The sequence below is a fragment of the Cyprinus carpio genome, chromosome B7 (assembly GCF_018340385.1).
Source record: "Cyprinus carpio isolate SPL01 chromosome B7, ASM1834038v1, whole genome shotgun sequence".
Classification (NCBI taxonomy): Eukaryota; Metazoa; Chordata; class Actinopteri; order Cypriniformes; family Cyprinidae; genus Cyprinus; species Cyprinus carpio.
In genome coordinates, this window is record NC_056603.1 from 19338832 (window position 1) to 19366826 (window position 27995).

Here is a 27995-nt window from a genome sequence, read left to right on the forward strand (position 1 = left end):
ACACGTTTCACAAAAAAAAAAAAAAAGTTTATTGAATTATTAACAACTGTACATGATCAGTGCTGACAACAGTTTGCTACATACTTTGGTGTGAAGTTGAGAGGCTGTGAACGGCAGGTGGGTCAAGGTTTTGTACTGTACTAAAGTCAGAGTTTGCCGTGACCAGTTCTGCTGTTGCCCCATGAAACAGACTCCAGTTACCAACAGTTAAAACAGTCCACATTTACACAAAAATGGTTAGCCAGGATCAGGTTTAAAAGAGCCATTCTCTTCTCTCTCTCTTTCTCTCTCTCAAGCGCACACACTTTCACACCGAGCTTCCACCAAAGTCAGTGCAGGCAATGAATATATTCATTAGAAAACTGGCTCAACTTGTACAGAAATGAATCCCCAATTGACTCCGATCACTCACGTAGAAGAAGGTTTACATCAATCTGTGAGTGAAAACAAGGCTGCAGGCTTATTAGGGTGGAGCTCAATACCGAAAGTAAGCTGTCAATCACTGGGGTGAGTCATATCCCGTTTCAACAACAGCGAACTATAGTGGGGCCGCTTATGGGATCAGTTGGCAAGTTACTCATCGCAATGTGCGATCCACGCCAAGTCAGCATGTTACAATCACACTTCATTATCTGAATTCCTCTTTCCAACAAGACGCCACACAATGCAAAGGGCACAGAAAAGTAGTACAGTTAGTCATTCTCCAAGTTTAACATCGCTGTCAATTTACAAACATCTCCTCACTCTCCTCTGGGCTGTTTCCGTCGTATTCTGACTTCCACAGGATTCCAGTCTGATCCCATTTCCATGAACAGCACATAGGCTCAAAAAGCAAAAAAGAAGTACTAAGATCAGGAAGGGGTTTTCCACATGAGCCTTTTAGCAAATGGCCAGCCCAGAGAGTGTGCTTACAAAAATCAAAATTAAAAAGTGTGTCCTAATCTACATTCATCAAGCATTAAGGACATGAGGACAAAGAAACCCATCACAAGTATATCAGGACATGGAAATATATATAATTATATATTTATAAAACGTCTTTATTACTCCATATATACACTTTTTAACAAATTGTCCAGGGAGCGGGAGGCTAAAACTGAAGCACTGCTTCATATTACATCACAGATCATTCACTTTTTGTTAAAAGGAAGGAAAGATGGTGGGGGGGGGGTACTATGGAAGGAATAGGCACACACAATCCCATGAGCAGACCGAAAGCAAAGGCAAGACAATATTTACTACATTAGTGCCATCAGGAAGTCCTTGGGACAGTTTAACACGTTTCCGTTTGGATCTGTAGAGGACTGCTCCACTGCTGTAAGAATCCAGGTGCGCTAAAAATAAAAACATCTGGGAACCGATCCCAAAGGACCGACCAGTTCCTAACCTGGGTTCCTACTATAAAAGGAGGAAAAAGTGGAGGAGTGATCCCTTGAATCCATTAAATATCAGGCCCAATGAGAAACTCCATACATAGGTCTTTATATCTGGCGAAGCAGTGAATTTAGTAGATCACTTCATAAACAGTGGCCTTCTTGTCTCCAGATCCTGTCACAATGTACTTATCATCAGCTGAGATGTCACAGCTCAGGACAGAGGACGACTCCTTGGACTGTGGAGGGAGGAAAGCAGGAAAACGATTAGCTGACATGATCAAACAAAGACTCAGTGACATCATAAACCACAGAGCAGCATGTCAACATCACTCCCTTCTAAATATTAACTGAAGCATTTAAGCCACTCTGAGAAGCAAGCAGGTGTGTAGACAATTGGCAAAGCATGCGAGCAGTGCAGAGTTGTGTGATTTTTGCCTGAAGCAGGGAGACTTAAGTCGATCAAACAATTTAATGGCCATCATCTAAGGCTACGTTTACACGACAACGATGTACTCAAAAACGGAAAAGTTTTTTCCTTGCGTTTTTAATGTTTCACGTTTACATGACAATGTTTTCAAAACAATTCGCGTTTACACATATCCACGAAAATGGCCAAAAACGCTGAATTACGTATGCCAGGCCAGTAGTTGGCGCGTTCACCTTATTAGTAAACAGTACCTGTAGGGAAGTGACAATTATATTTTGTATATGATGCATCTCCGCTGTTGGTTGTAATATTGGTGAAGTAAATCCACACTTTGCTGAAGTGTTAGCAAACGCTTGAGCAGCAACGACAATCAGCCATTGTTGTGTACGTTTGCATGTGCTTGCCTTTAAAATCGACACACTGCGTATGTCTACATACCTAATACCGTTTTCAAAGATTCCAGTATTGGGTGTTTACATGGAAACGATAACGGTGCCGTTTTCAAAAACTTGCACTTTGAAACCAGTTTTCAAAAATATGCTAAAATATGGGGATGTTTTCAGTCCCCAAAATGCCACTGTCGTGTAAACGAATAGGCAAAACACATGAAATGGCAAAAATGTTCCCATTTTTTGCTGAAAACGTTGTAGTGTAAACGGCCCCTAACTGAATGTCAGCAAGAACTCCTTGTGTTAAACACTATTAACAGATCATCATAACAGATTATCATGTCAGCAGTGAACTTGAAAGAAAGAAAATAATAATAATAATAATAATAGTAAAGATGATCAAAAATACACATTTTCGTGAAATGTGACAGATGGTAAATGCAAAATTGGGAAGGTGAAAGATGTTTTAAATTATTTAATTCAGGGAATATTGCCTGCATGTCACAATAGTAGACTAAATAATAATTTTATATAGAACTGAAATGATGCTTATAACTTTTCTCCACAAAAAACCAAGCACAAATATTGCTGAGCAAACGCTCACCAGTAAACAGAGAGCAAACAATATGACAAACCCAGAGTGCAATAGCAGATGACTGAGTAAAATGGTTTATTTGTTTTTACATTTCCCTTTAGCTTTATTTTTTTTTTATTTCAGTTTTAGTAATTTATATTTTTGTTATTTTAGATTTCATCAGATATATAGTTGAAACATTTATTTATTTATTTATTTATAATCACCCATTGAAACAACGTAATAGTTTTAAACTTTAACAATAAATACTGATTAAACTGTAGCTGCTCCACTGACATGATGTCCATTATTTTGACAAGGCCATTCAGAATGGCTCTAAAATGGCAGTCTCACTTTCTCAAACTAAGCGCTAAGCCATTAAACTTGCAAAATGTTTGTCAACAAAGATGTTGTTTTATGCATTTTAATGGCCTATTTTCTGCACAACTGTATCTCCACAGCAAAAATAAAAGCCATCACTCAAACACCCTATTACAACAGGAATAAAAGACCCAAAAGAAAGCCTGAAAATAGAGAATCTATGAATCTCTAACTACAAATCACACAAACACACATACATTCCCACTGTATTATGGTCTGTAGCAAGGGGAGGGAATGAGGTATTGATCGACATACCTGGAAAATGCTGGCACCATAGGGAGTCCTCCAGGCATTCAAGAGATTGTCCTTCCCAGTGCTCACAAACCATTTACCTTTAGGAAATGGAACAAACACACATGCACTAATGGGTACAGAGTCAAGGTTGATCTAAATGACTTGATTCACTACAGCTCGACTTATTTGGAAGTAGAGTGGGCCATTAAGAGAAAAAGAGAGAGAGTGCTGGGGGTGGTACAAAGTGCAACCTGGCCCCACTAAAATGGAAAAACACCACTGAAAACTAAAGTAAGGCTGAAGTACTCTGTCTTAGATATATATTATACAGCAAGTCTAATGTTTTTCCTCCCATTTATTCTCAGGTGCAAGATGCACTACATATAAGGTGAAGTAACAGTGTCTTACCACAGTAGGCAAATTTGAGGGAGAGGACACAGCTCTCATGCAGGTGCAGCTGGTACTTGTCAGGCTTGGTGTGATGAAGCACCTCCACATTACTGCTCTCCATTCCCACAGCCAGCCACTCGCCCGTCGGACAGTAGCCCAGAGAGAAGATCTAGATGTGAGCACAAAAGCACAAAGCCCATCACAAACTGTTCTAAACATGCATAGAAATGGAAGAGTACAGAAGTCATTAAAATAAGTCAAGAAAATGTTTAAATGTAGTGTTACAATGCAATGTACAGTATACACATACATATTCATAAATACACTAGTGTTCATTTTTTCCCCCTCAAAATTAACACTTTTATTCAACAAGGTTCAGCATAAGAACCAAATCAGTATATTAAAATGATTTTTGAAAGATCATGTGACACTGAAGACTGGAGTAATGGCTAATCACAGGAATAAATTACATTTTAAAATAAATAAATTAAAAACGCTTATTTTAAATTGCAATAATATTTCACAATGATATTATATATTACTCAATGTTTATACATTAATTTTTTGTGTGTAACGTTTACCTGTGAAGTAAAGTCATGCTGCTGGAGTTGTCGTCCCTCTCTCAGGTCCCAAGACCGTACGGTGTTGTCCAGTCCACCTGTCCACAGTTTGGTGCCATCATGGGAAATGTCTATACAACTTGCACCATCTGTGTGGCCCTGGAACTGCCTACATACATAGATAAGACATATACACATAGTCATCCAATCCATCAGATCAGCGTATACATATCTATCCTCAAAGAAACACTACTTCATGCAGCATCACATAGCATGCTTCCTACCTGACAAGGGTTTGGTTATGAAGGTCCCAGACAGCAATATTTCCATCACTGCAGCAGGAGAAGCAGACCTTGGCATCAGGGCTGATCGCCAGCGCATAGCAGGCTGGGGCAGAAGAGGTGAGCTCAGCTTTGATACGGGGAGTCTGAGAGGCCAAATCCCATATGGTCAGAGTGCTGGCTTCCCCTCCAACGATCAAAGTGCGGCCATCCGGAAGCAGCTTACAGGAACGGATATAGTTATCCCTGTTCTGAAGAGAGAGAGAAGCAGGGAACACATGTTGAGAGACAGACATTTGGAATAATGCATTAAAAGAAGATTTTTTTTTTTGGTGGTGGTGGTGGGGGGGGGGGGGGGGTTGTACTAAATTTTACAAGAATATGTACAAATGTCCCTCTACAGCCCCTCAATAATCAGGCTGAAGAGGTGAACCAATCTAAATGGTAGGGCTCAAAAGCAGCTGTTCAGCTCCCTGTTATTTGCTCTGCCTCTCTAAATCCTGTCTAACCTGTGTTTATGAAGGTTAATCGAGGAGGAGAGGTGGCCGATAAGAGGGCACAGAATGGTAAGTGGGTAGGGAAAAGCTTTTAAGGGTTTTTAGTTGCAGCACCAGGATGAAGCACATTTTCAAATTAGCAGGAGAATTCTAGACCTGTTCCTGTGGGAGATCAATAAGTCCAGGCTTTCAGACAAATTAAATCACTTTATAATGGCCGAACAGCTCATCAAATACACCGCTTTCTGTACTATGGCCCAAGCACAGGGACATGCACACACAAAAAAGCAAGTTGCACAGACTGAGGGGGATAATGGAGAGTCATCATGGTATTTTCCCCTAGAATAACTACACATAGCCTGAAGATTGGTTCTTTATTTAGCAGGGGGATTAAAGGGAGGATAAAGATTAAAAATAGAAATGTTCAAAAAATTAAAAAGTTGTACTTCAGAAAAGATAATTCTGGTCATTTGTGTGGACTGAGTAGACAACATGATTTTTTACCAGACAGTCGAGTTGTGAGACGGGGCTCTTGCTGCCGGGCTGACTGATATCCCAGATCTTCACGCAGCCTTTGCCGCCAGTATAGACGTGCCGCGTGGGGTTGCTGATGGTCACGGCACACACCACCTCACCGTGGCTGAGTGTGTTGATCTGACGGGCATGACGGGGAATGCCTGGTCCAATCAGAGCATCTGGAGGAAAAGGTACTGGTTGCATCTGGCCATCTGCGCTAACGTGGAAGGAGTAGGCCCTATTTATCAAAACATAAAAGAATGAGATAAAAGAATTGGAATGATCAATAAATCAATAAGAAATTCTCAAACATGTCACATGATCCTTCAGATATCATTCTATGTTGATTTGGAAACAGAAATCCAGAGAAACACTACTTATTTACAATGTTGAAAACAGTTGTTGTACTTTATATTTTTATGAAAACTATCAATATTTGATCAACAGAAAGTTGAAAAGAACAGCATTTTCTTATCTTTTCTTAGATCATAAATGTCACTTTTCATCAATTTAATGCATCCTTGCTGAATTAATTCATTTCTCCCCCCCCCCCCCCCAAAAAAAAAAAGGATTCTAACAGTAGCGTGTTATGCATAGTCTGAGCTCAATAAAAGCACTTACGGTTTCCCTCCAGGTATAGAGGTCAGACTTGTTGGCAGACCCGGGGCACGCATGTGGGGATGAGGATCAAAGCCCGCCTACAACACACAGACATCTTAGTATCTTAGCATTAAAGAGTAAGCTGCAAAACTGATTTTAAAAATTCTATTTTTTCCCTGTATCAGCTCTATTGTCATATTGTTAATATTCTAGTTTAGCTCTAGCTGTTCACGCTTTATATCTTCCCTCAAGCCATTATTAAAGACCCCCCAGACAAGTGTTACTTCCCATGCCATTAGCGCAAACACAGAGATGCAGAACAAATGCAAGAGGTAATATTTAACCAGAATGCTATCCAAAAAGTGTATGCATGTAATGTTATGGAAGAGAGCTGCTTAAGGCCATTCTAGATGATTAGAGGAACAGGAGGTGTGTGTGTGTAAGAGAGAAAAATAGAAAACTGGAACCGGACAACAAGCTTCTGCAAACTGTTAGGAATGTATATGTAAATCAAAGAAAATAAAGACAGGGAGTCTAACCATAGGTGAGCGTCCATAGGCAGCAGCGGCTGCGGCACTCATCTGAGGGGAGATGTGAAGGCCAGGGTAAACACCCGGATTGGTCAATGAGCCGTTCATCTCTGGGTGGTGACCCATCATTGCAAACGGAGCCCCATATGGCGCCGCAATCGACAGTGGTGTACGTAGAGCAGGTGCTGCTGGGAATATATGAAGAAGAAAAGCCGAAGATGAAAAGCTATGAATGCATGCATACACTTACAGGTTTGACTGGTCAGCATAGATCCATCATTTTTTCTTTGGACCAGATTAGCCACATAGTATCACCAGCTCAGGTGGCTGGTTTCAAAACGTTGTCCAATGCTCAGAAATATGGTCAAAAAGTTTCAATGAATATGAATGCTTAATGAATGGATAGGTTTAAAAGTGCACATTAACTACTTACTCAGCGCTTCGATGCCTGGTGGTTTTCCGGGTATGGGCCTGAGTCCAGGGGTGTTGCTGGTTCCTGGGGTGGGAGCGTCGTTGCGTGGGGTGGGGGTGTTGGACTTTAAACCAGGGGTGGAGGACTTGTCATTCTGAAAGATGAAGGAACAGAGATGGAATTAACGAAGCTAAAGCTACATACCACAAATGCTTAAAATCCAGAGAGCTCTCTCGCACTAATCCAGTCAAACACTGACAGCTCATTATAGCTGAGGAGGATAAAGCTAAACTTCAGACCGAACCCTTCCCCGAGACATCATCCTCTCACTCATCTTTAATCACTCTCTCTTCTCTCTTTTCTCCTCTTCCCCTCTGAGGCTAGCTAAGCGCATTGAGATATTATCCAAGGCTAGCGGCTAAGCCGCTGTTTGTCTGACAGTAGCTGATGTATTCATGTTACACTTCAATCTGACATTTATGCTGCAGCTATAAAGCTAAGGAGAGGAAGAGGGTTTTTCAAATGTGCAGAGGCTTGACACCATAAATGCCCATCCTCTATTCCTTAACACTTACATGTTGGTGGTCCTTCACTTTTGAGGAGGGTGTGCTCCCAGAAGAGGCCACAGAAGCCGGGCTGTTGGGGGCATCTTTCTTCAGCGCTCTGGCCTTGTCAAGTCCATTCTCAGGAGGAGAGTGAGACGGGCTGGCCCTTGGAGTGGCTGGATCCTACAGTTGGAAACAGAAATGTCAACTACGAAAGAGCGGCAACCAAAAATAGGAAAGAGATATACTAGTTTTTACCTCGTTGGACACATCAACGACCAGATCATCACTTTTGTCGCCATCACTGTCCTGTAGTGTATAAACAACAGTTAAATACCGGAGTGATCCAAGAAAATTATGGATTTCTAAAAATAACATGGATATGAGAAAAAACATTTGGCTAAAACACAGCAGTATGAACAATCATACATTTCTAGCATGGTATAGACAGTTTATATATACACTCACCATAATATACACTACCATTCAAAAGTTTGGGGTCAGTAAGAGTTTTTAGAGTTTTTTTTTTTAAGCCTTATGCTCAAAGACTGCATTTATTTGATCAAATATACAGTAAAGACAGTAATATTGACAAATACTATTATAATTAAAAATTACATCGTTCTAATTTCAAAATGCTTTTTAGGACTATTGGACAGATAAAAAGCACAAAGAACTAAATAGAAATATGTAAAAGTATTTACTGACACTTATGATTAACCTTGCTAAAACTTTTTAACAGCAAAAAAAACACATGACTTAATTAAGGATGGACAATTTATCAGTATCGGATCACTCAAAGATCTGTAAATATTAGATGTTTAATAGTGCAAAATCAGTTGCTCTATATTTACATTTAGATCACATTTGGCCTCATCTGATGCACACTTAAATTTAGTCTTTAAAACACTAATTGAACAGCTAAATTACATCTGTTGTAAGTAACGATATGAATGTCCATTTAAAACAACAGATTTCTGTATGTGGGGCTGTATTATACAGAATCTTACATATCGGCTCATGTTGTCCTTCTCCTCCACTCTGCGTTTCTTCGGGTCCAGACTGTATTCAGACGAGCCTCTGTGTTTCTCACTGGCTCTCAGGCTGTCTGACGGTGATACTGAATTATTCTGCTTAGACAAAGAAATAAAAAGTTGATCAGCACAAATCACAAATAAAAGCTTACCATTTTGCACTTGGGGACAATACAAACACTTAATGTTCCCCTGAAACAATGCTACATTTACATAATAATATAAAGCATAATGAATATAAACATTCTGCACTTGCGTCAAATCAATAATTCAGGATCCTCCCTCAAAAAATGTCATCTTGAGAAACCCAAACTGACAGAGCCCCTCAAATGTCATGTAGCATTCACATATTTACATTTACAGGTTTATTACATTTCTAACAAACACTCCACGTAAGAGCGTCTCCCTAAAAATATCATAACAGACACTTTAGGTTCAGCTCATTAGCTGCAGACAGCCAGCTATGCTCATGATGGCCCAGACTCTCAGCAGCACAAATACAAATATCAGAGGCAACATGGGGCTACCGGTGGCTTTAAACAAGCCATGTGTGTAAATTCCTCGCTTGTACAAGGTAAACACAGAGAAGCAAGGGGGTTAAGCCCCAAGCCCTGTTAGATCACCCCGTACTCCCTGGCATGGAGAAAAGGAGAGAGAGTGGGGCTTGCCAAGGAAGCAAGCCCAGGCCCCATGAAGCAAAGCAGGCGGGACAGCTGAGCAAACTATCCCTGAAGAGTGAGGCCTCTAAACCAGCCTGACCACACCACACTTCAAACATTCTAGGCTAACCTCGCAGCCCTGGGCAACCTGCACTGAGCATTACACAATGCCAATGAGCCAAACTGGACAGCAGGGTCAAGCGAAAACTGATCCCTGCAGCACGGAGGGGGGAGAGAGAGAATAACACAGTGAAACGCAAACACCAGACCAGAATAAACGGCCCCTCACCCAGAGAGTTATCCAGCCGGACGACAGCTTGTTTTCCTACCCTCCTGCACATGCCCACCCCGACACAGCAAACAACCACACTTTCACCACAACGACTGGGCCTTAAAAGAGGGAGCGGGTCCATGTATGCCACTTTTACTCCCCGGCCCTCTGCCAAGACCACTTTATCAAAATAAAAGTGAAATAGCAATACGGCTTAAGACGATTATCAAATTGCAAATGCTGTACAAATGCTGTGATAAATATATGCGCGGTGTGTTTCGGAGGGAAGCATTCCATATACAAGCAAGCAGCAAAGTGGCTTGGCTTTTGGCTTTCTCTCAAAGTGGCTTGTTTATAGTAAATGCTGAACCTCACAAACTACATCTCTGCATGAGCTATGAGTTTAGGTCATTTAAAAACACAACACATACCAACTAACCATCTTCTCTAAAATTATGATAAAAAGCAGTCAAAAAAAAAGATTAAAGGAAATACTGTGGTTTTCCGTCTAAAAAGCTTGATTGTTTTATACTTTAAACAAATGAAGATGGCCGCAATTAATAGTAATGTAATTTTATAGTTCTTCTGTAAAATAAAATTTGTTATTTTACAGTGAATTACAATAGTAATATTTCCCATTTTGTTTAATATTGTAAATTGCAACAATCAAAATTTGACAAATTGTGAAGCCCTTCAAAAAACAGGATGGAGAGGAGGAAGGAAGAGCAGCTGGAGCTACATAGCCCAGAATGCACCGAGAGTGGCAGCGGCTGAGTGGCGCTCCCTCTGTGAGCACGGCTGGGCAGGCGGGCACCATCTCTGGGCCAGAGAGTGTGGCACTGCCAGTGCATGATCTCAGTGCCAAGCCCACACTCTCAGTCTGACTGACAAACCTCTATTCATGCAGAGAGAGAAGGGGAGACAGATGAAAAGGAGGATGTGGCTGGGCCAAAGGAAGTGATCTCCAGGCAGAAGGAACTCCATGCTCTCCTGGAGGTGACACAAAGGAATCCCGGCAGCTTAAACCCCACTCACAAACACTCTACAACAATCTCAGTGTTGCTTTTGTCAGCACTAAGCAGCCCATTTCTCTCCCCACCCCCTTCTTCTGCTAATCCAAAAGTAATAAACAGACCTAGACTGCTCTCTCAGCCTGACAGGGGAGCGTGTATGTGTGCGTCTCAGCTGCGGGTTTAATAGGCTGACCTTTTAAGACAGGCTTAACGTGACTCAATAAGCAAAGTCAGAGCGGTGCTATCAGATGACCCGTGACAACAGGAAGTCCTGGCGGGCAGAGAGCAGGATGGCCGCTGCTGCACGAAGCGCTAATCAGCAGCAGAGTCTGATTTCTGCAGGCATGACTGCACCCATTCACACTGCTGCCCATTCAACACACACACACAAAACTCGATTGCCAAGTCAAATCTTTCTGCATATCCAGTTTAGAGGCGAAATGGGGCAATCCAGCATTTGGGAGATAGGGAGACTTTAAGTGGTTATAAGAAAACTACAAATAAACATGACAAGAGATATGCACAGAGGGACAGAACGAGAGCTGTGGAGACAAAGAGCCAAAGGAACGAGTGAAAGAGCAGTTAACAAAACTGAAGAAAAGAGGCACAAGGAGAAACAAAGGAGGAGGCAATGAGATATGGTTGAATAAGTCAGGTTTATCTGAGCCAGGAGCCGCAGACATGAAGAGTGGGTGAGGACAAATCCTCTAAGATAGAGAGTCAAAGTCTTTTTTAATTGTGATGAAATTATAGCGCTGCTAATCCCTGGCCTGTGCTTTTGCGCATTTTTTACCTGGATTAAAAGTAGGATTATACAGAAGGCTCCCCTCTCTTTTTTATTATTATTTTTTTTTTTAAAGGCTTAGTGTGCCCTAATGCTGCCTGCTCTCCTCTCCTCACGCTGTTAACGTGCCGCTGACTCCCCTCTTCATCAAACGCCAGGACTTAAAGGAATAGTTCAACGAAAAATTTAAAATCTGCCACAATTTACAAAATTTTTTACATTTTGTGGAACACAACAGGAGTCATTTGTGAGAGATGTGAAATGGAGAAATGTGATGCTCAAGGCAGTTTTTTTTTTTTTTTTTTTTTGTTGGACAGGTTAGGAAATGGTGTGTAGAGCCTACTCTCTAAAACTCATTAAGAATGAAACTGAAGTACTGCATTAAAAAGCAAGTAGAGACAGACATGGAAAATCAGAAAATGACAGAACTCACCGTGCTAGATTCCCGCTCTTTATCCATGGGAGAATGATGAAGTCATTAAAAGAAACAGAGAAAGAAACACACCAAGTCAGCATTTACATTTATTATCTTACCAAAGCATGAGCGTAGCGTGTCAGGAAATTTGTTTTTGTTTTCTCTTCGGTGCATACATGCATTACCTCTGTGCTCCAGGTCATGATGGTTCTTCTCATCTTTGACTGGCAGGTGCGCCTGGCTGCCCAAAGCTCCCAGCGCCAGCAGACCTGACCCTGAGCCTGTGACTGAAGGGATGCCTGGGGGCTGCAGCCCCGAGGGGTGAGGGGGCAGCTGGACCGGGGGTCCATGGGCAGCATGAGAAAGGTGTTGAGCCTGGAGCTGCTGCTGCTGTCAACACACAAACATGTACATCAAGTGGGTCGGAGGGAAAAGGGATATGGACAGCACACACTGAATAAAGGTGACTGGTTAAGCCCCTCTCTCACAGGATGCATGGAGAGGAACACTGGCACCCTAACACCTCCATTAGTGGCTGGATCAAAGCAGGACACCCTTCACAAGGACATGCCCTCCTTGAGCTCAGCAGGAACAGCTCACTCCGACACATACTACAGATTTCTAAACATGCAGTGCTCTTAAACTACAATAGTTAACATGCATCTTTTTGCAACAAACCAGAAATACATAAAACCTTAACTCGATACACAAGCTTCAATCAGAATTTTTACACATTCCTATCCTATACAATCAATAAACTATATTAAAATAAGGGTGCATTCTGGCATTTGTTTTCTGAGTCAATATGTACACACATTCATTTACTATACTACATATGCACACACACACGCGCGCACAGTCAAGTGAGTTAAGCAAAATGTAGGTAAACATCAAATGAACGGCATCCACAACAGTCACCTCACAGCCCATAATATTTCTGAGAGAGTTTACACAGGTCCGTGGTTACCATCTCCTTACAACAGCCAATCAGACAAGCCATTCTATGTTTGTGTTAATTTAATGGCCTGTAACACATGGCGTCGAAGCAGTGGCTGTTTACAGCTGAGAGAGAAAGATGTAATAATGCAACTGATATGATCAGGTAAATGTGTGTTGCACTGTGTGATCTATCTTAATTCCATCTGGATTAAACATTATGTTTGTCATTGCTTAATGTCTGTTAAAAAAATATTTTTATAATTTTTCAAATTCTGGATTTAGACATTTTGGGTAAAATATCAGAATCTCTTTTCATGTGAAAGTCACAGAATTTTATACCTCAATTCCCACAATTGTACGCAGTAATTATAGAATTTATCACCAGACCAATTTTGCTGGATTAACTGTCCTGTGACACATACATCCAATGCACAAGACCTTCCCAAATCTACAGTAGTTCTACAAACATGCCCATGTTAGTAATAACTGCAAAACTCCAAATCAGTCTACATCAGTACTTAACTAATAACCATCTCAAAAACTAATCCAGTTCATATTAGTGCTTAACAAAAAAAAATTCAATTTCAGATAAAAAGCGGACATACACTACCATTTAAAAATTTGGGGTCAATATGATTTTTCTTTAAACTGATCAAAAGTGACAGTAAAGACATTTATAAATTTTACAAAAAATATATTTCAAATAAATTTAAGTCATTTCAATTCAATTTTAAATGCGATAAGAAATCAGCGTATTAATGTGATTACAGAAGGACCACATGCCACCAAAAACAAATCCAGCTTTGCCATTAACTACATTTCAAAATGTATTAAAATAAATGGTAATTTTACTTTTTTTGTTTACTGCATTTTTGATCACTTAAATGCAGTCTTGGTGAGCACAAAAGACAAACAAACAAATAAAAAGAACAGTAGTGCATGTATACGAGTTGTGAACAGATAAGATTTTGTAAGCAAAACATTTAGCTCTAAATACAAATATTTTCTCATGCAAAATGTTGTGCATTTAGTTTTAATGCATTCAGTTGTTTTAAGCAATCAAATTATGTATCAAGCATTGTATTGATGTATCAACAGTCCTGCAGTGGTCACCTCAATGTAAAGAGTGCTCAAATATATAAAAAACATTTATGAACCTGTGTGAACAAGCACTACTATTCTCCCAGTAAACAGCCATTGCTTTGACACCAACGACTAAAGGAAGCACAATGCAGAACACACACACGATAACACTGAGAAGCATTAGGGTCTAAATAACATTGAGGTCTCAACTTCACTTCAAAAACCCAAATATAACACACAGAGGCTGTCTTTAGCACTGACCATCAGAGCAGGGTAGACAGCATGAGGCTGCTGCTGATGAGAGAAAAGAGACGAGCATGTCATTACACGCTCACACCGCTCACTCATGAATAACACATCACTACTTCACAAATCCACCCAGGCACATGAACGCTGACCAACACTATTTCAGCAATGAAGGGTGCTTTTGTATTTCAATGTGTGTGTTACTAACCTAACCACAGTGCTGAACACCCTAACCGTCCTAGAAAGATAATGATCCCTACTAGTCTTCCACTAATAGCATAGTAGTGACAAATATATCTGGCTAAGCATTCACCTTCATCGTTATAAGTCATGGTTTGAGTCAGACTGAGGCCATTTATGCTGCTAGTGTGAAATCTGAAATGCAAATGAACAGATACAGCATGCAAAACGAATCTGCTGTTCTGTATCTAAACAAAAAGCAAACCAGCAGCAAACCTCTGCCACTTCAGTTTACATAAAAAAACACTGATTTCTATATTAAGACAATTTTTACAACTTTTCATGAAATTAAGGTCTTGTTTGGCTTAACCATCACACCTGTATTAACATGCTTTTCAAGTGGTGAGCCAAGACAGATTATACTTGTATATACATAGTCTTTTCATATAAATGATAAAATGGCTTTTAAATTATTTTTAATAGCCATCAATTCACCTGAGACAGTTTAAATCCAGGTATAACAGGGCTAGGACTTCTCATAATCGGGTCTTTAATTGTGAATTTACCTCTGCCGAACTAAGTCTGAATGTATATTTGGGCTGCACAACTTGATTATAATTTAAATCAGTTTACAATGAAAAAAAAATTATAATAATAAAAATAATACTGCTAAATTATTTATTAGTAATGCTAATGTTTTTTTTTAAGTTATTAATACAATTTCAATACTTGGCACAGCTACAGCATCATTAACATAATACCACTTTGTGATTGATCTTTATATATATGCATGCGCAAGTGTATGCGTTACTCATACTGTTGCTTTTTTTGGCACAGCTACAGCATCATTAACATAAAAACCTTGTCGGCTGTAACTTATTAGCAAAGCCACAGACATGTACAGCACTGTCACTTTAACAGGTCAGTGTTACCACAGACTAAAGCTTTCATAGGCGCCTCTCTTCTCTTGCTAACCCACTTATTTGCCTCTACCCCTCCCTGTAGATATCACTCCCTCTCTCAATGTCTCTCTCTCCTTTCACAATCTTCCTTCTCCTCTCTTTCTCTCTCTCTCTGTGCCAAACGCTGCTGGCTCCTGATTAACAGTGAATCTTTAATGACCCCCCTCCCCCTCTCCGTCAGGGCACACAGATTGATCTCCTGCCATCTCACCAGCCAACAAATAAAAGCTTGTTTTTTTTTTTTCCAAGCCTGTGAGGATGTGTGTGAGAGTGTGTGTTAATTCCTGCAACAGTGCGGCAAGTGTCTGCCTGACTACATCTATTTATCCACCATCATGATGACCATGTGACTGCTAAGTGTGTGTATGTGTGAGCAGAAGCAACAAGCCCTGCCCCCATGCCTCCCCCACCTCTTGCCAAGCTGCTCTGCTGAATGGCTAGCTGTTAAATGATGGAGCCCCATCGACAGTTGCATTCAGGCAGATTCGAGGAAGCAATTACCTTGAAAACAGGGGTCAGAGTCTTGGCTCATTTGCCTTAAATGAATTCCAATATCTGGCTCTGGCTGTCCTGACACAGCTCAGGACCTCCTACCCACCAGCCCAGCCCAAGCTAATCAAAGTTGGATAGCAACACTCACCACAGGAGACACACTAAGTACTTTTACATCCAACAAAAGTTTGATTTTAGTTACTTAGTAGATTTCACTACAACAATCATTGTTTTTTTGTTGTTGTTGTTGTTGTTTTTTTATCAAATGGAAACTTTTAAGATACCAAGAAATAATTATTCATATTTTTTGAAATGCTTAAGCAAGCACACCAGTTTGGTTTTTAAAACTACTACTGGTCCTAGATAACGTGATTGTAGCTTGTCTTTATCAAGCATAGCATTGTGTGCTTGCTCTGAAAGACAGAGGTGACAATACAGATTTAATCTTTCAAATAATACACACTATATATATTTGGACAGAAAGATCATGTATACATAACCGTGATTAAATGCGCATGTAAGAGTACTTCTGTTCTTAGTCTACTGAACTACAGAAATGCATAATTTACATTAAACACGGCATAAAATTCTCTCTTATTAGATTAGAATCAAATACATTGGCTGATATTTCACACTTGAAACAGTTAACCCTGGATCATTGTAAACCTGGGTTAAACAGATTCCTGGATTATCTTGCGTCACGTTTCATACTTTACCCAAAATTAACACTTGGGTATTCATATGCTGACGTTTCACACAGTACATTCCCACACCCCAGGTTAATGTTCCTATATGTGATGTCAGTGTCATTGACTGGACAACCACAGCATGCAACTTGTTTAAAGGCATCCTCATCTTGTGTGTTGGTGACTGTACTGTAAGTTAACACACTATAAAGGTAAGCATGGCATTTTCCAAATCAAATGCGGTTTATACATAGTGAAGTGTTTCCATAACGGTAATATGAGGTATGTGATTGGTTGTCTGTTGCTAAGCATTTAGCCATAACATTCTAACACCGCATCTTTCCACACTGCACAAGACTGGCACCACAATTTATTATGCTATCCCAACTCTGGAGCAATGTTTTATACTTCAGGTAAAAAGCATTGTTAGCCCCACTTCTAAAATACAAGTGTGAAACATACCTTTACTCAGGGTTAAAAGCAGGGTTTAGAATGACAATAACCAGGGGTTAGGCACAGTGTAATTAGCCTAATACAGAAACTGGTTAAATTCAAGTAAGGTTTGTGTTGCCCAAGTCAATGGGAAGCTTCTCAATGCTCCTTAACACAAGCTCTTTAAAGTATTTAACATGGCTTATCACAGACAACCCTGACAGAATTAGACTTCTCCCTTTGTGTGATCAAAACAAGAGCTTAACTACACAAGCTTAAACATGTTTCTCTCCACATGCCTCTCAAACCCTGTGACAAACAGACACACAGAGAGAGAAGCACTACACGCACAAATGAACTCAAATGATCCAAGCGGCACACACTGATGAGACAAAAACAACAATGGCATAAAAAAGCAAACATCATGGTGTAAACATATGACATTATAAATTAAAAAGTAAAATCAGACCATGAAGGGCAGGGGCAAATCTGCAGCAAGAGACTGATGGGACTAAGACACACCAACAATCCTGATCTCTGCCTAGAACACAAGTATAAAAATCTCTGGCAATCACAGATTTGCCCTTGGACTGTTTAAGAGCTTTTGGGGTGATGGGTGTTAGATTGAAGGTTTTACAGTGGAGGATTACAGCTGATGTATCACCTTTGACCCAAACCCCACCTGTGGGAGTTGGCTAGTTTACCTTCTTCAGCAGCTAATTTGATCTTTATTGCTACATACTATAAATCCAATTGTCATTTAGGAGCCAGGCATGAATGCATTAGTACACTGAGCTGCATGTGTGCAGGTTTGTCCCTGGCCCTGGTCAAATGAAGGAGAAAGAGGGGTATACACACGGTGAGAGGCAGATTGGGAAGTCCACGTACCCCGATGATGGCATTCAACTCTGTCATTGTCACTTGCTTAGCACGTTCAACAGCCTGCGCAACCTGCTGTTGGTGCTGGAGGAAAGAGAAAAGACAAATCAATAAACTAAAAAATTAGCATGGACTAAAAGAAATAATGGCACTAAGACGGCTTATTTTATGAGCAGAAATGGAGAATATTTACCTCTTGTGACAAAAAAGGCATGATTTGAGCAAGAATCGCATTTAGTCGTTTGGCAATCTCAGTCTGAAATAGAAAAACAGAGACATACAAACAGTACGGTTATTCAATGTTGTCAGCTCTTCTCTAATCACTCAAATGTACTTAATTCACGACAGCGTTCGCTCCAGCACTCTCACGTTACTTTCACATTGCTGAATGCTCTAATCAAGCCTCCGTGCATCTAAACGAGGCATGATGGGATACCTCCAGAACTCCTGATTAATGAAGTAAAAACTTCAGAAACGTCTGTCTTCGCTGATGTTGCCATGTGTCTGATTCGCCGCATAATGAACACGAGGCAATTTGAGCGCTGATATGGTGTGTGTGGCTCACAAAATCAAACAGTGCTCTAGCACACTGCTACTGAAACAGATCTGGCCAAATCCACAGCTCTGCCAGGCCAAGATGGGCAGAAGGCCTGCGGTGCCCATCTGGCCAAGAGATGGAGAGAGAGAAGGAGGGATGGGGGGGGGGGGTCGTCTGGCCTCAACCACCCCCCCACCCCCTCATTACCCAGACAGATTATTTCATTAAGATGCTGAAATATGCTAATGCTGATTTGGTGCTGGGAGATTAACGATGGCAATACTGAGCAATTACCATTTTTCCCCGCGCTCCCATTCCAGCAGCGCAGGAGGCAAGGAACCGGAGCCCTACAGCAATATTCAAAATGACTTTTATTGATATGGAGAGACGGACAGGGTAATCAACCAACATGCTCTGGTTCTCCTGCATTACTCACGGCTACCTGAAGCCCCCAAGAGCTATATTTCATCATGAGCTATGCTAACGCTTCAGAATGAAAAGGAGAGAAGGGAAAGGAGAGTGTGAGGGAGGGGGAGAGGAAGTATGGGGCGGTGAACAAATTGATTATAGGTTGGAGCAGATGGCCCAGCAGGTGAGGGAGGAGAGAAATTTCTCTCTTTCTTTCACTGCAAGCCACATTCCGTTCATTTTTTGGCAGTGTGACCTCTGCGCCTGTGGGAGGGTGCTGACCCTGGCACTCTGATGGATTCAGTCTCTCTTTAGAGTGGGCGAGAGTGGATGAGTTCTGACCTGAGATGAACTGTCTCTAGGGATGTGAACAAAGGATCCAAGCCCTCTCCACACCCCTTCAGAGTCATTGAGCTATTAATGCTTTCTCAGCCCGGCTTTGCTACACAAACACACGCTCCTTCGCAAAACAAACACGTACAACAACAATAATCTGTTGGTATCTAACCAAAGTGAGGAAATATTCGAACATGAAAACGCTGCCTGTTCTCATACGCCAGCCGTACACAGAGCTTTTTTCCCCTATCGCTTCACCCCCCTCCTCCCCTTGGCTTCCATTCCTGCATGCCACTCTGAGGTTGCCACAGCAACCGGTCCGCCCCTATCTCTCCCTCAGATCATTATGTAAATTGGAGCTCTGCTTGACCATAACAGGCAGTAAAATCATATTACGCGCACAGGGGCAGGTCATTAAATTGAATTTTCGGGCTGTCGATCAGATCAACTTGGCAAATTAATGTGGGATGAAAGGAGGCAGACGGGGGAAGGGGGGAGTAACGGCTTCTCTTTCATGGGTGGGGTAAAGTGTGTGTGTGTGTGTGTGTTAAGAGAGAGAGGACTGGGAAACACTACCCTTCTGCCTGAGCCAAAAAACCCTGGTGACTGTCCAAAGGAGAAGATATTCCACAACAATTATCAGAAATGACTTTCCTACTGATATACGGCATATGACTTGTTAGTACACAGCACACTATGAACCACAGAATCTAAATACAGAGAGCAGTAAGCTCCTGCTTCAGCAAAACTGCTTCCTGTTGTGATGCCGGCTTGAATCAAACAATGCGGCTTGTGGTAAAAAATATCAAACATTTACATTCATAAAAAATAAAAACACTTTAGGGAAGATATGATACAAGGATGAATTTCATAAAAACCAAAATGTTTTTGCATCATGACACTACAAATAAGCTTTAAGATTTTTTTGCATTGTGACACTGACTCATATTTTATCCTCTAATCTCATTATGCGACAAAAAAATACTGTACTGCCATTATAATAAAAAAATTGAGAATAAATTAAGAGATAATTAAGGGAATTACTAAACAACAAAAAGCAAGTAATAATACATTTAGAAGGAATAAAAATAGTCATGAAACTGCCAAAATGTAAATAATCTCTTTTTTTTTTCTTTAGCAAAATAATTTTTTTCTTTCTTTTTTCTGACCTGGACATCTTTTGTGAGATTTACCATTGACAGACTCCATAAATTTAAAAAAAAAAAACAGCCAAAAGGACCTGAATCACAATCACTTTACACAAACCTACAATCGACATTAACCTCAGATTAAACCCCTGCACCATGGGATAAGAACAGGAAGTGCAGTATTGCTAAGTTCCAGAGGCGTGCCGTAAGCTACTAGAACAGCTCCCACACAGGCTGGAAAAAAAAAAAAAAAAAATAGGGCACAGGGAGTGAAAACAAGGCCCTTCAGCAGAGAGAGGCTTTCTGCTCAGCTTCACAATCCCAGGTGCTCAGTGCTGTCAAGCAACGTGTGAAGAGCTCTCACACACAGCCCTGTCAATGGCACGCCAGAAGCCATTTACCTGTTGCTGTGGGTACGAGCTGAGTGCAGGGAGACACTGATGAGGATTAAATATGCTGCAAAACAACTGCACACTGAAGGAGAGCCACTTACTGACAAATGAACACATACACACAGACCACTGCACTGTCTCCGTGACTCAATGAACAATTACACACAAGAGAGAGAGAAAGTAGGGAGCGAGTTTGTACAGTTGAACTTACATTTACATGCTCACTCAAACATATACATTCTGATGACAGATGAAGCTATCTTCACGGATAAGACAAGTTAACAAATAAACCAAAGCACTCAGTGGCATTCACACACTCGAGTTCATTCCTTCCCGCCTGACACAGGCTCCTCTAAACCTCGGCTTCCCTCAGGCTGAAAGGCTACATTGAGCAGCAGTCGTCTGTACAGGGTGCCTCTGTCTTGCCCTCGCTGCATTTGCAGCACAAATCCTGTTGGAACTGTTTAGTGATGTTTGTGTCTCTCTGTGCATTCATCTGCTGAAGCCGGACACAAAGGACATAGACACGACCACCTGGTTCAGTGCACAGAGCTGAGAGACAGATGTGACCCAAACTTTATACACAAACACACACACACCAATATCTATATTTAACAATGAAGATGCAATGTGGCAAGCAGCTTAAAATGTCCTATAGGCTTGCATTTGATTACATATTGCAGTCCAATAAAACACTTCATTCAGTGCAGCTTTTTCAAAAACAATGGATTAATTGAGACTTTTTAACTTATGAGTATTGGTCTACATTTAAAACATACGTATGTTGGCTAATACTGGATATTTAACTGTGAGTGCTTACTTAAAAGTTCATTCTTAAAGCATTAAATAATTAAAACAAATGCATTTTTAAGCTAAATAAAAGTATATATACATTTTGCATATTACAAATTATAATGTGATGCCAATTGACTATTAAAGCAATTGATTTCACGGTTAATTTTTGTCTAGACGAGAAAAAAACAGAGCTTAATATCAGGCATTATGCAAATAAAAATGGATTATTGGTGCAATAAATTAAATGTAACAAAATAAATAAAAATACAAACAAATGCTCAAAAAAATAGTGGGTTTTAAACTAGACAAACTGTCAGAATAAAATATTATAATATAACCTTGTCTGCATTCTGTTAAGAATCTACTGGCCTGCCATGATAATGCAGGTGCATTTTGTCACCACTAGACATCTCACTCACATGTACACAAACACATCTGAAGAGAGACTGCAGTGTGCTCTGAGTCAGTTTGCTTTGGCTCAGAATCAAATCGACCATCATCACCTTGGCAAACAATTCCTGGAATCCTGAATAAATTATTCATCTGAACAAGTTCCCTCCCCACTGCCAGTCTCAACCCCCCTCCTCACTCTCTCTCACCCTCTAAGGCCACAGACTGAGCTTCACTTAATGAATCTGGCTTAGTGTGCACACACAAAGAACTGACCAAATACGGCCACACCAATGATAACACACACACACACACTAGTTCTGCATTCATTCAGCAGCGAGCACTTCAGGACAAAATGAGGAAGAAAATGAAAACAGAGGGAACTGTGTTAAACACAGAGGGACAGCAGATCAGGGGCCTCTGAGGATCAGTAATTAAAGGGCTACATTGACAAGCACAGCATAGTCCACTTCCTGCCCCCACACGGCCAGCCCTCCCCTCAAGACCCTAAAACTCACCATCCTGCCCCGAGGCTCTAACGTACCGCAAGATTAGCGCTGACCCTCGCACCATTACAAACTCTCGAGTGTGTTTACATAAAACGGTTATTTAACACTAATCTGAATCTGGTGGATCCTGAAAGCACATGACAAATCTGGCACCTAGATGCATTTTCCTCCCTTTCCTTTCTTTTCCAAAAACACTAGATGAAGGGCACACTATGTGTTATCAGACTGCTGTCATCACTAACTCCAGAGAGAGCAGGGAGTCCATGCTCTGATGAATAATTCATGCGTTTGAGTCCACTCAGTCAGAGCCCTATTGATAAACAAAAGAGAGGCTCTGAAAAAAAGCCAGTCGATTAACCTGTTTGCGCAAAGCCCCTGTACCTTTCCTTCCCTCCCTTTTCATTTTCTCTCTGTCTCTCTCACAGCTGGAGATAAGTGCCTGACAGAACCTTTCAGAAAATGCAGTGTCTGTGAGAGAGAGACATGTGGCCCAGACGCACACACACACTCGGAGTAGCTGATGGACTGCGCATGCTGTTACAACTCACCACCCTCACACTGATACCATTAACCTTGTGAGGCCTCAGGGTGAGAACCATAAAGGGCCTCTTCAAACTGAGCCCTCCTCATATGACTATACATCATATCACTACTAATGACATCGAGAGATAGAGAAATAGAGGAACTTATAGAAAATAGGGGTGTTGCCTGGTATCTCTTTTAAAGTGCATCAATTTCATAACCTCACTTGGTTACAAAACCCCATTTGATCAGTTGCAGAAAAAAAAACCCATACAGGCTGACAACAATTAGGACTTCCTGTGATGCCAACCATTCCCATCAATTACTAAAAGAGGTTAAATAAGATTTCCTGCTGGACACAGCTGACCTAGTGACCTTTATCTGGCCAGGCCTCAATCTTTCTCTTGCTTATTTTATTTTTAGTTCTGTTGTGTGCAGACACCACATTCTGCCACTTTTATTTATAGGGACAGCATAGGAAACAAAGAATCGGGAAATGGATTCAGACTTGCACAAGCCAGATTCAACCATGCACGAATAACTATGCCTCTAACAGTAATCAATTTAATCATACATATCACTACTCAATCTGCATGCTTGCATGTTTTTGCGCTCGCACCCATTGTAATATCTGCAAGAAACCTTCCATGCCATTATCATCTTTCTGACCAGAAGAATTTGTCTTGTACAATAAAAATAGTCACCCAAATGAATCCCATGCAATGTACAATGAAAAGAATATGGGGTCCAAGAAGATTACATACCTGTTTATGCATTTCAATGTTCAGTCCATAGGACATCTCATAATACTGCAAGGAAAAAAAAAAGAAAAAAAAGAGAAATGCATTTAGCACACAATAGTATAATGCTATTTACTGCAGTAGTGAAGAGTATCACCTATATCATGCACCCAATTTATTTCCTAGTTTAACAACCATGAAAAATGAAAAAAAAATGTGTACACAAAGCTAGGACTCAGATAATTGCCTGATTATAGGAGTAGAGAGCAATGTTTATGAATCTCTCTGGCAACATTTGTTTAGTGGCATTTACTCACTACTAGCATTCATGAAAGCACACTTCTCATACCAATAACTAAACAGTGGTTTAAAAAATAAACTATGCAAAGATTGACAAATAAGCATCTCATCCACCATTAGTTACTCTCCCTTTCCTCACTGTTCTCCCATCTCTAAGAAACATTTATTTTCATTGAAAATTTCATTTCAGTTCCATCATAGGCATCTCTGTCAATTCAAGAGAAAAGTGGTTTTCTATACTCAAAATAGCCGTTCAGATTATGTTCATCTGAACAACTACTGCAAACATTTTTTTTTTTTTCTCAGAGCGTGGCTGTGTATTTCATTTCATTTATCTGGTAGTGGCCTTTTTACCACTCGGCATTCCTCCGAAAAATAATATTTAACAAAGGTGCCTGCATGTTGAGTCAATATCTACTGCATGTTCAAATAAGATAAGAGAGAGTAGAGCTCGGTTAACACTGTTCAACCTGTGCACTATTACATCACATCCTGATGGAATTCCGTTTCCACTCACTGAGCTTCCAATAAGAGGCGTTCAGCCACACTAATATTAGTGTAATTCCTGAATCGCACACAAGGGTCAATATTGAGTGAGACTGCAATCATTCTGAAGGTTGATAATGTTACATCTGGGTCAGGTCTCTATGTAATTTAAGACAAAAACAAATATACACACCTTCACTGAATAAATGCATACATTGGTTGATTTTTAATTTGTTATTATTATTATTATTATTATTATCATCATCATCATAAAATTATTATATAATCTTGATAAATTATTTACAATGGACTGGTCTCTTTAATGCTGTTTGTTCCAGAAATCCAAATCTGATTAAACTGAGCAAGTCTGCCTTTCTCTTACACGAACCAAGAGACACTCAGCACCTCGGGTCAGAGTGGATGGAACAAGCAGTAACTCCCTGCCCAAAACAGCCTCCGGGCATTTCACAACAAATAAAAACGCTCACACTCTTATAATCTCAACACTGATCCTCCAGTGCAATCAATGCAAATGCTATCACACAATAAATAGGGGTAGTGGATACTAAACACCAGCTCAGATAGCTAGCTGGTGACCCTATTGATGTTTTCAGAGGAACAAAAGATCAACAGATAGAAGACCTCAGATAAAAAAAACAAACCACATCTTGCTCTTACCATGACATAATGCCGCTGCATCTCTGTCTTCTCATTGGCCAGTTTGTCATACTCCACTTTAAGACTGTAAGGAAAGAGAAAGACCATTATAATGAGTTCCTAGCATTCCTGGATGGCAAAGCCACCTAAAGTTCTCTATGTGGTCACATACACATGCAACTTATTGACATATGTACTTATGCAGGGACAATTACATATACAAATATGAAACTATAAACATTTACAGTTACTATACACACACAGGTATATAACGTACAACATTGTTATAGTTACTATTTAACAACTGCAAAGTTTAAGGTTGCACTGATGCTGCATTTGATTTACACAGAATCAAATCAGCATCAGAGCCGCCTCACAGTCTAGTAACAGGTGTGAAATGAGTCACAGCCATATTTACCTGTGGTACTGAGCTTGAAGGAACTGAAATTCATCTTTGATCCTGTCACAAGATTCAGCTACAGTGAATTTGAAGCCTGGCTGGCCAGGCTGGTGAGGTGCCTGAAAAAAATATCAATCATTTATGTGAACGGTTGCAAAGGATAAACTTCATGTTACTAATATAATCCAACCTAGTCACTGATGCAGTATGCTATTGCTCCAACAACAGTTTTTAGCATGTCATTGTACCTTTGACTTCCTACCACCATTACCAAAACAACCTACGACCTTCTCCATTACTCCTTTTACGGCAGTCCATAGGTCTCAGATTTTACTTTCACTGTGTTTTTGAGCAAGTCATGGGTATAACCACGGGTGTCAATAACACATTTCATGCTTCCCGATTTTCAGGGAAATGATATTTCATCGGAGCTGAACTGCGGTTCGTCAGAAGTGCCCAGGCGCTCCCTCGAGCTCGGCCAGTCGGTGGTTTTGAGCCTCCAACACTCAGCAGCGGTCGGCGTGACCCAGACGGGTCACTGCGTCTAAACAGCCCCGGAGAAAAACGAGCAGCTGACTCCCCTCATTTCATTTTTTCTAAACGTTTTTCCACTTTAAAGTGAAATGAAAACGCACTACTGTTCAAAAGCAAGCTAACAGACGTCCAGAGGAGTACATCCTTGTTTAGTTTGTGCAGAAATAAAGGACCGAGGCGAGGGAGACGTCACGCGATACAATAGTGCTCAACGGTGGAGAAGGTAAACGCGCTTTTGCGCGCAGCTGCCTGAACACAATGCATCAATATAATTTATGTTACTCACCGGATGCCGGCCCTGCGGATACATCTTGAATGTATCCTTTCTGAGGTGAAGATCCAGGGATGTGGCGCTCTTCAGTAATCCGAGTAGATGAGCGAGAGCCCGTCGGTCACCCCTCCCTGCACTCGCGGACACACAAAGCCCAGTCCGTCCACCGCTTCTCCCGCTCCTTATACCCGATTTAACCCCGTTATCCTTCACACACAGCCAAGGAACAAGAAAAAAAAAAACAGCGCGCTGGTTCATTATCTCCAATAAGAGTCAAGCATTCAGCTGCGCGTGCTGTAAACACAGAATAGTTGTGTAGCGCGAGTCAAACACACATTTGCTGCTTGTCATCTGCGCTGCGAGCTGCGACTAACAAGCTGCTTATGAGTCTTCTCGCAATAACAAGATTATGTTACCTGACTGCTGTTTGCTTGAATGTAACCCGACAAGATTAGAGAACAATTTAAAACACGCTAATAAGACATAAAACAACAGAACCCCGAACAATTTAGAGCAATGTCCTCGATAAATGGGTCAAAAAATTACACACTTATTCCGCTTAGCAATGTCGATCTTAGAAGTAAATACGACAATAGCAGCTTTGCAAATTACAAAACAGGAACGGAGAAAATAAAGCACGAAGAGTGTTGACTTTGCTAAATAAACAGTCTAGATTACAAGTGGATTCTCTTGAAAGTTATCTTCCGCGTTACCTTTAGTCTCCATAAAATCCTTTTCCACGAATGTAAATACGGCAGTAATTCCTTGCAGCGAGGAAACGTCGAAGTCCTCCACTCGTGACCTTATGCGATCAGTATTAGGCGCTGGTTGGGAATCAATCCCAACCCTACAAAAGCAGCGCCTACAATCGCTTCGAGAATGTTAAGACTCGGTTCTCGCTTGAACACACTTCGCAGTATTCCCGCAGTTGGTAAAATCTCTCAATCCCTATTTGCTCGTTTGTTTAAAAATGTCTGATTGTGAAAAGTTTGGCTCGTACGTGCCAACCGCTCGCAATCGCTTTGCCTAGTTTCTCCAACACTCGCAGTACCACACACAGACTGCCCACTGACACGCGGGCTCAACTACAGCGAGAACAAGCGAACACGACCAATCAAAGCTCGGAAAGGACTTCATCGCGCCGACCAATCAAACGCGGGATCCCCACGTGGGGCACGTCTGTTCGACGCGTGCTGATTGGTCAATAAAACCTGACCTCATGTTCGCCATTTTGGCTCTAAATAGGTTGCTTTCCCCGTAGACAAACAACTTACATGAGCGACGATTGTTCGAAGTCTAGCCACCAACTGAAATCTCAAGAGATAGATCGTAGCCTAAGAAATACATATTACAAGCGAAATTGTCTGTTGCGCTTCTATTCACATATTTAACAGCATGACTGCTGCTGTTTCAACCAAAAGCAGTGGAAAGTTGCATCAAATCTGGTTATACTTGCTTTGACGTTTCATAAATAATGTTTTAATGCCATGTTTTCAATACACTGCGAATCCGTCACTGATGTAAAATAATATGTGAACAGCTGATCGACTGATTTGAGCCCAAACATCCATCAAATGTCCTGTTTTATCCTTTCCAAGGACGTCTAACACAGTGAAGCCAGAGAGCACCCTCATTGCCAATGTATAGTTATGCTACCGATTTTGAATGTAACTCAAATTAACAGCATAATCTGTGAAATCAGCCCTCATTACTTGATTCACGCTGTCTGCTCAGCAACACCCTCTATGCCCACGTCTGCGCCCGAAAAAAACCCCAACCTAT

At 40.9% G+C, this 27995-nt stretch overlaps 1 protein-coding gene across 8 annotated transcripts; it reads right to left on the reverse strand.

Annotated features, from left to right (window-relative positions):
* Positions 1 to 27995, reverse strand: LOC109060628 (transducin-like enhancer protein 3-B). 8 transcript variants are annotated; one of them, XM_042727729.1, is made up of 21 exons: positions 27926 to 27995; positions 26229 to 26420; positions 25427 to 25527; positions 25030 to 25093; positions 23590 to 23634; positions 17981 to 18043; positions 17767 to 17871; positions 12074 to 12278; positions 11907 to 11923; positions 8723 to 8842; positions 7971 to 8021; positions 7743 to 7895; positions 7189 to 7321; positions 6765 to 6943; positions 6247 to 6323; positions 5614 to 5863; positions 4616 to 4863; positions 4353 to 4500; positions 3790 to 3940; positions 3403 to 3479; positions 1 to 1612 (listed from the first exon to the last, which is right to left on the reverse strand). In XM_042727729.1, exons 2-21 carry the CDS (start codon positions 26250 to 26252, stop codon positions 1505 to 1507), a joined length of 2319 nt encoding a protein of 772 aa, XP_042583663.1. In that variant the 5' UTR covers positions 26253 to 26420; positions 27926 to 27995; the 3' UTR covers positions 1 to 1504. The 8 variants fall into 8 exon arrangements, with proteins under 8 accessions (XP_042583663.1, XP_042583669.1, XP_042583667.1 ...); XM_042727735.1 differs by lacking the exon at positions 27926 to 27995 and adding an exon at positions 26927 to 27872 and having other exon boundaries at positions 6765 to 6940; positions 12074 to 12275; positions 17797 to 17871; XM_042727733.1 differs by lacking the exon at positions 27926 to 27995 and adding an exon at positions 26927 to 27872 and having other exon boundaries at positions 6765 to 6940; positions 17797 to 17871.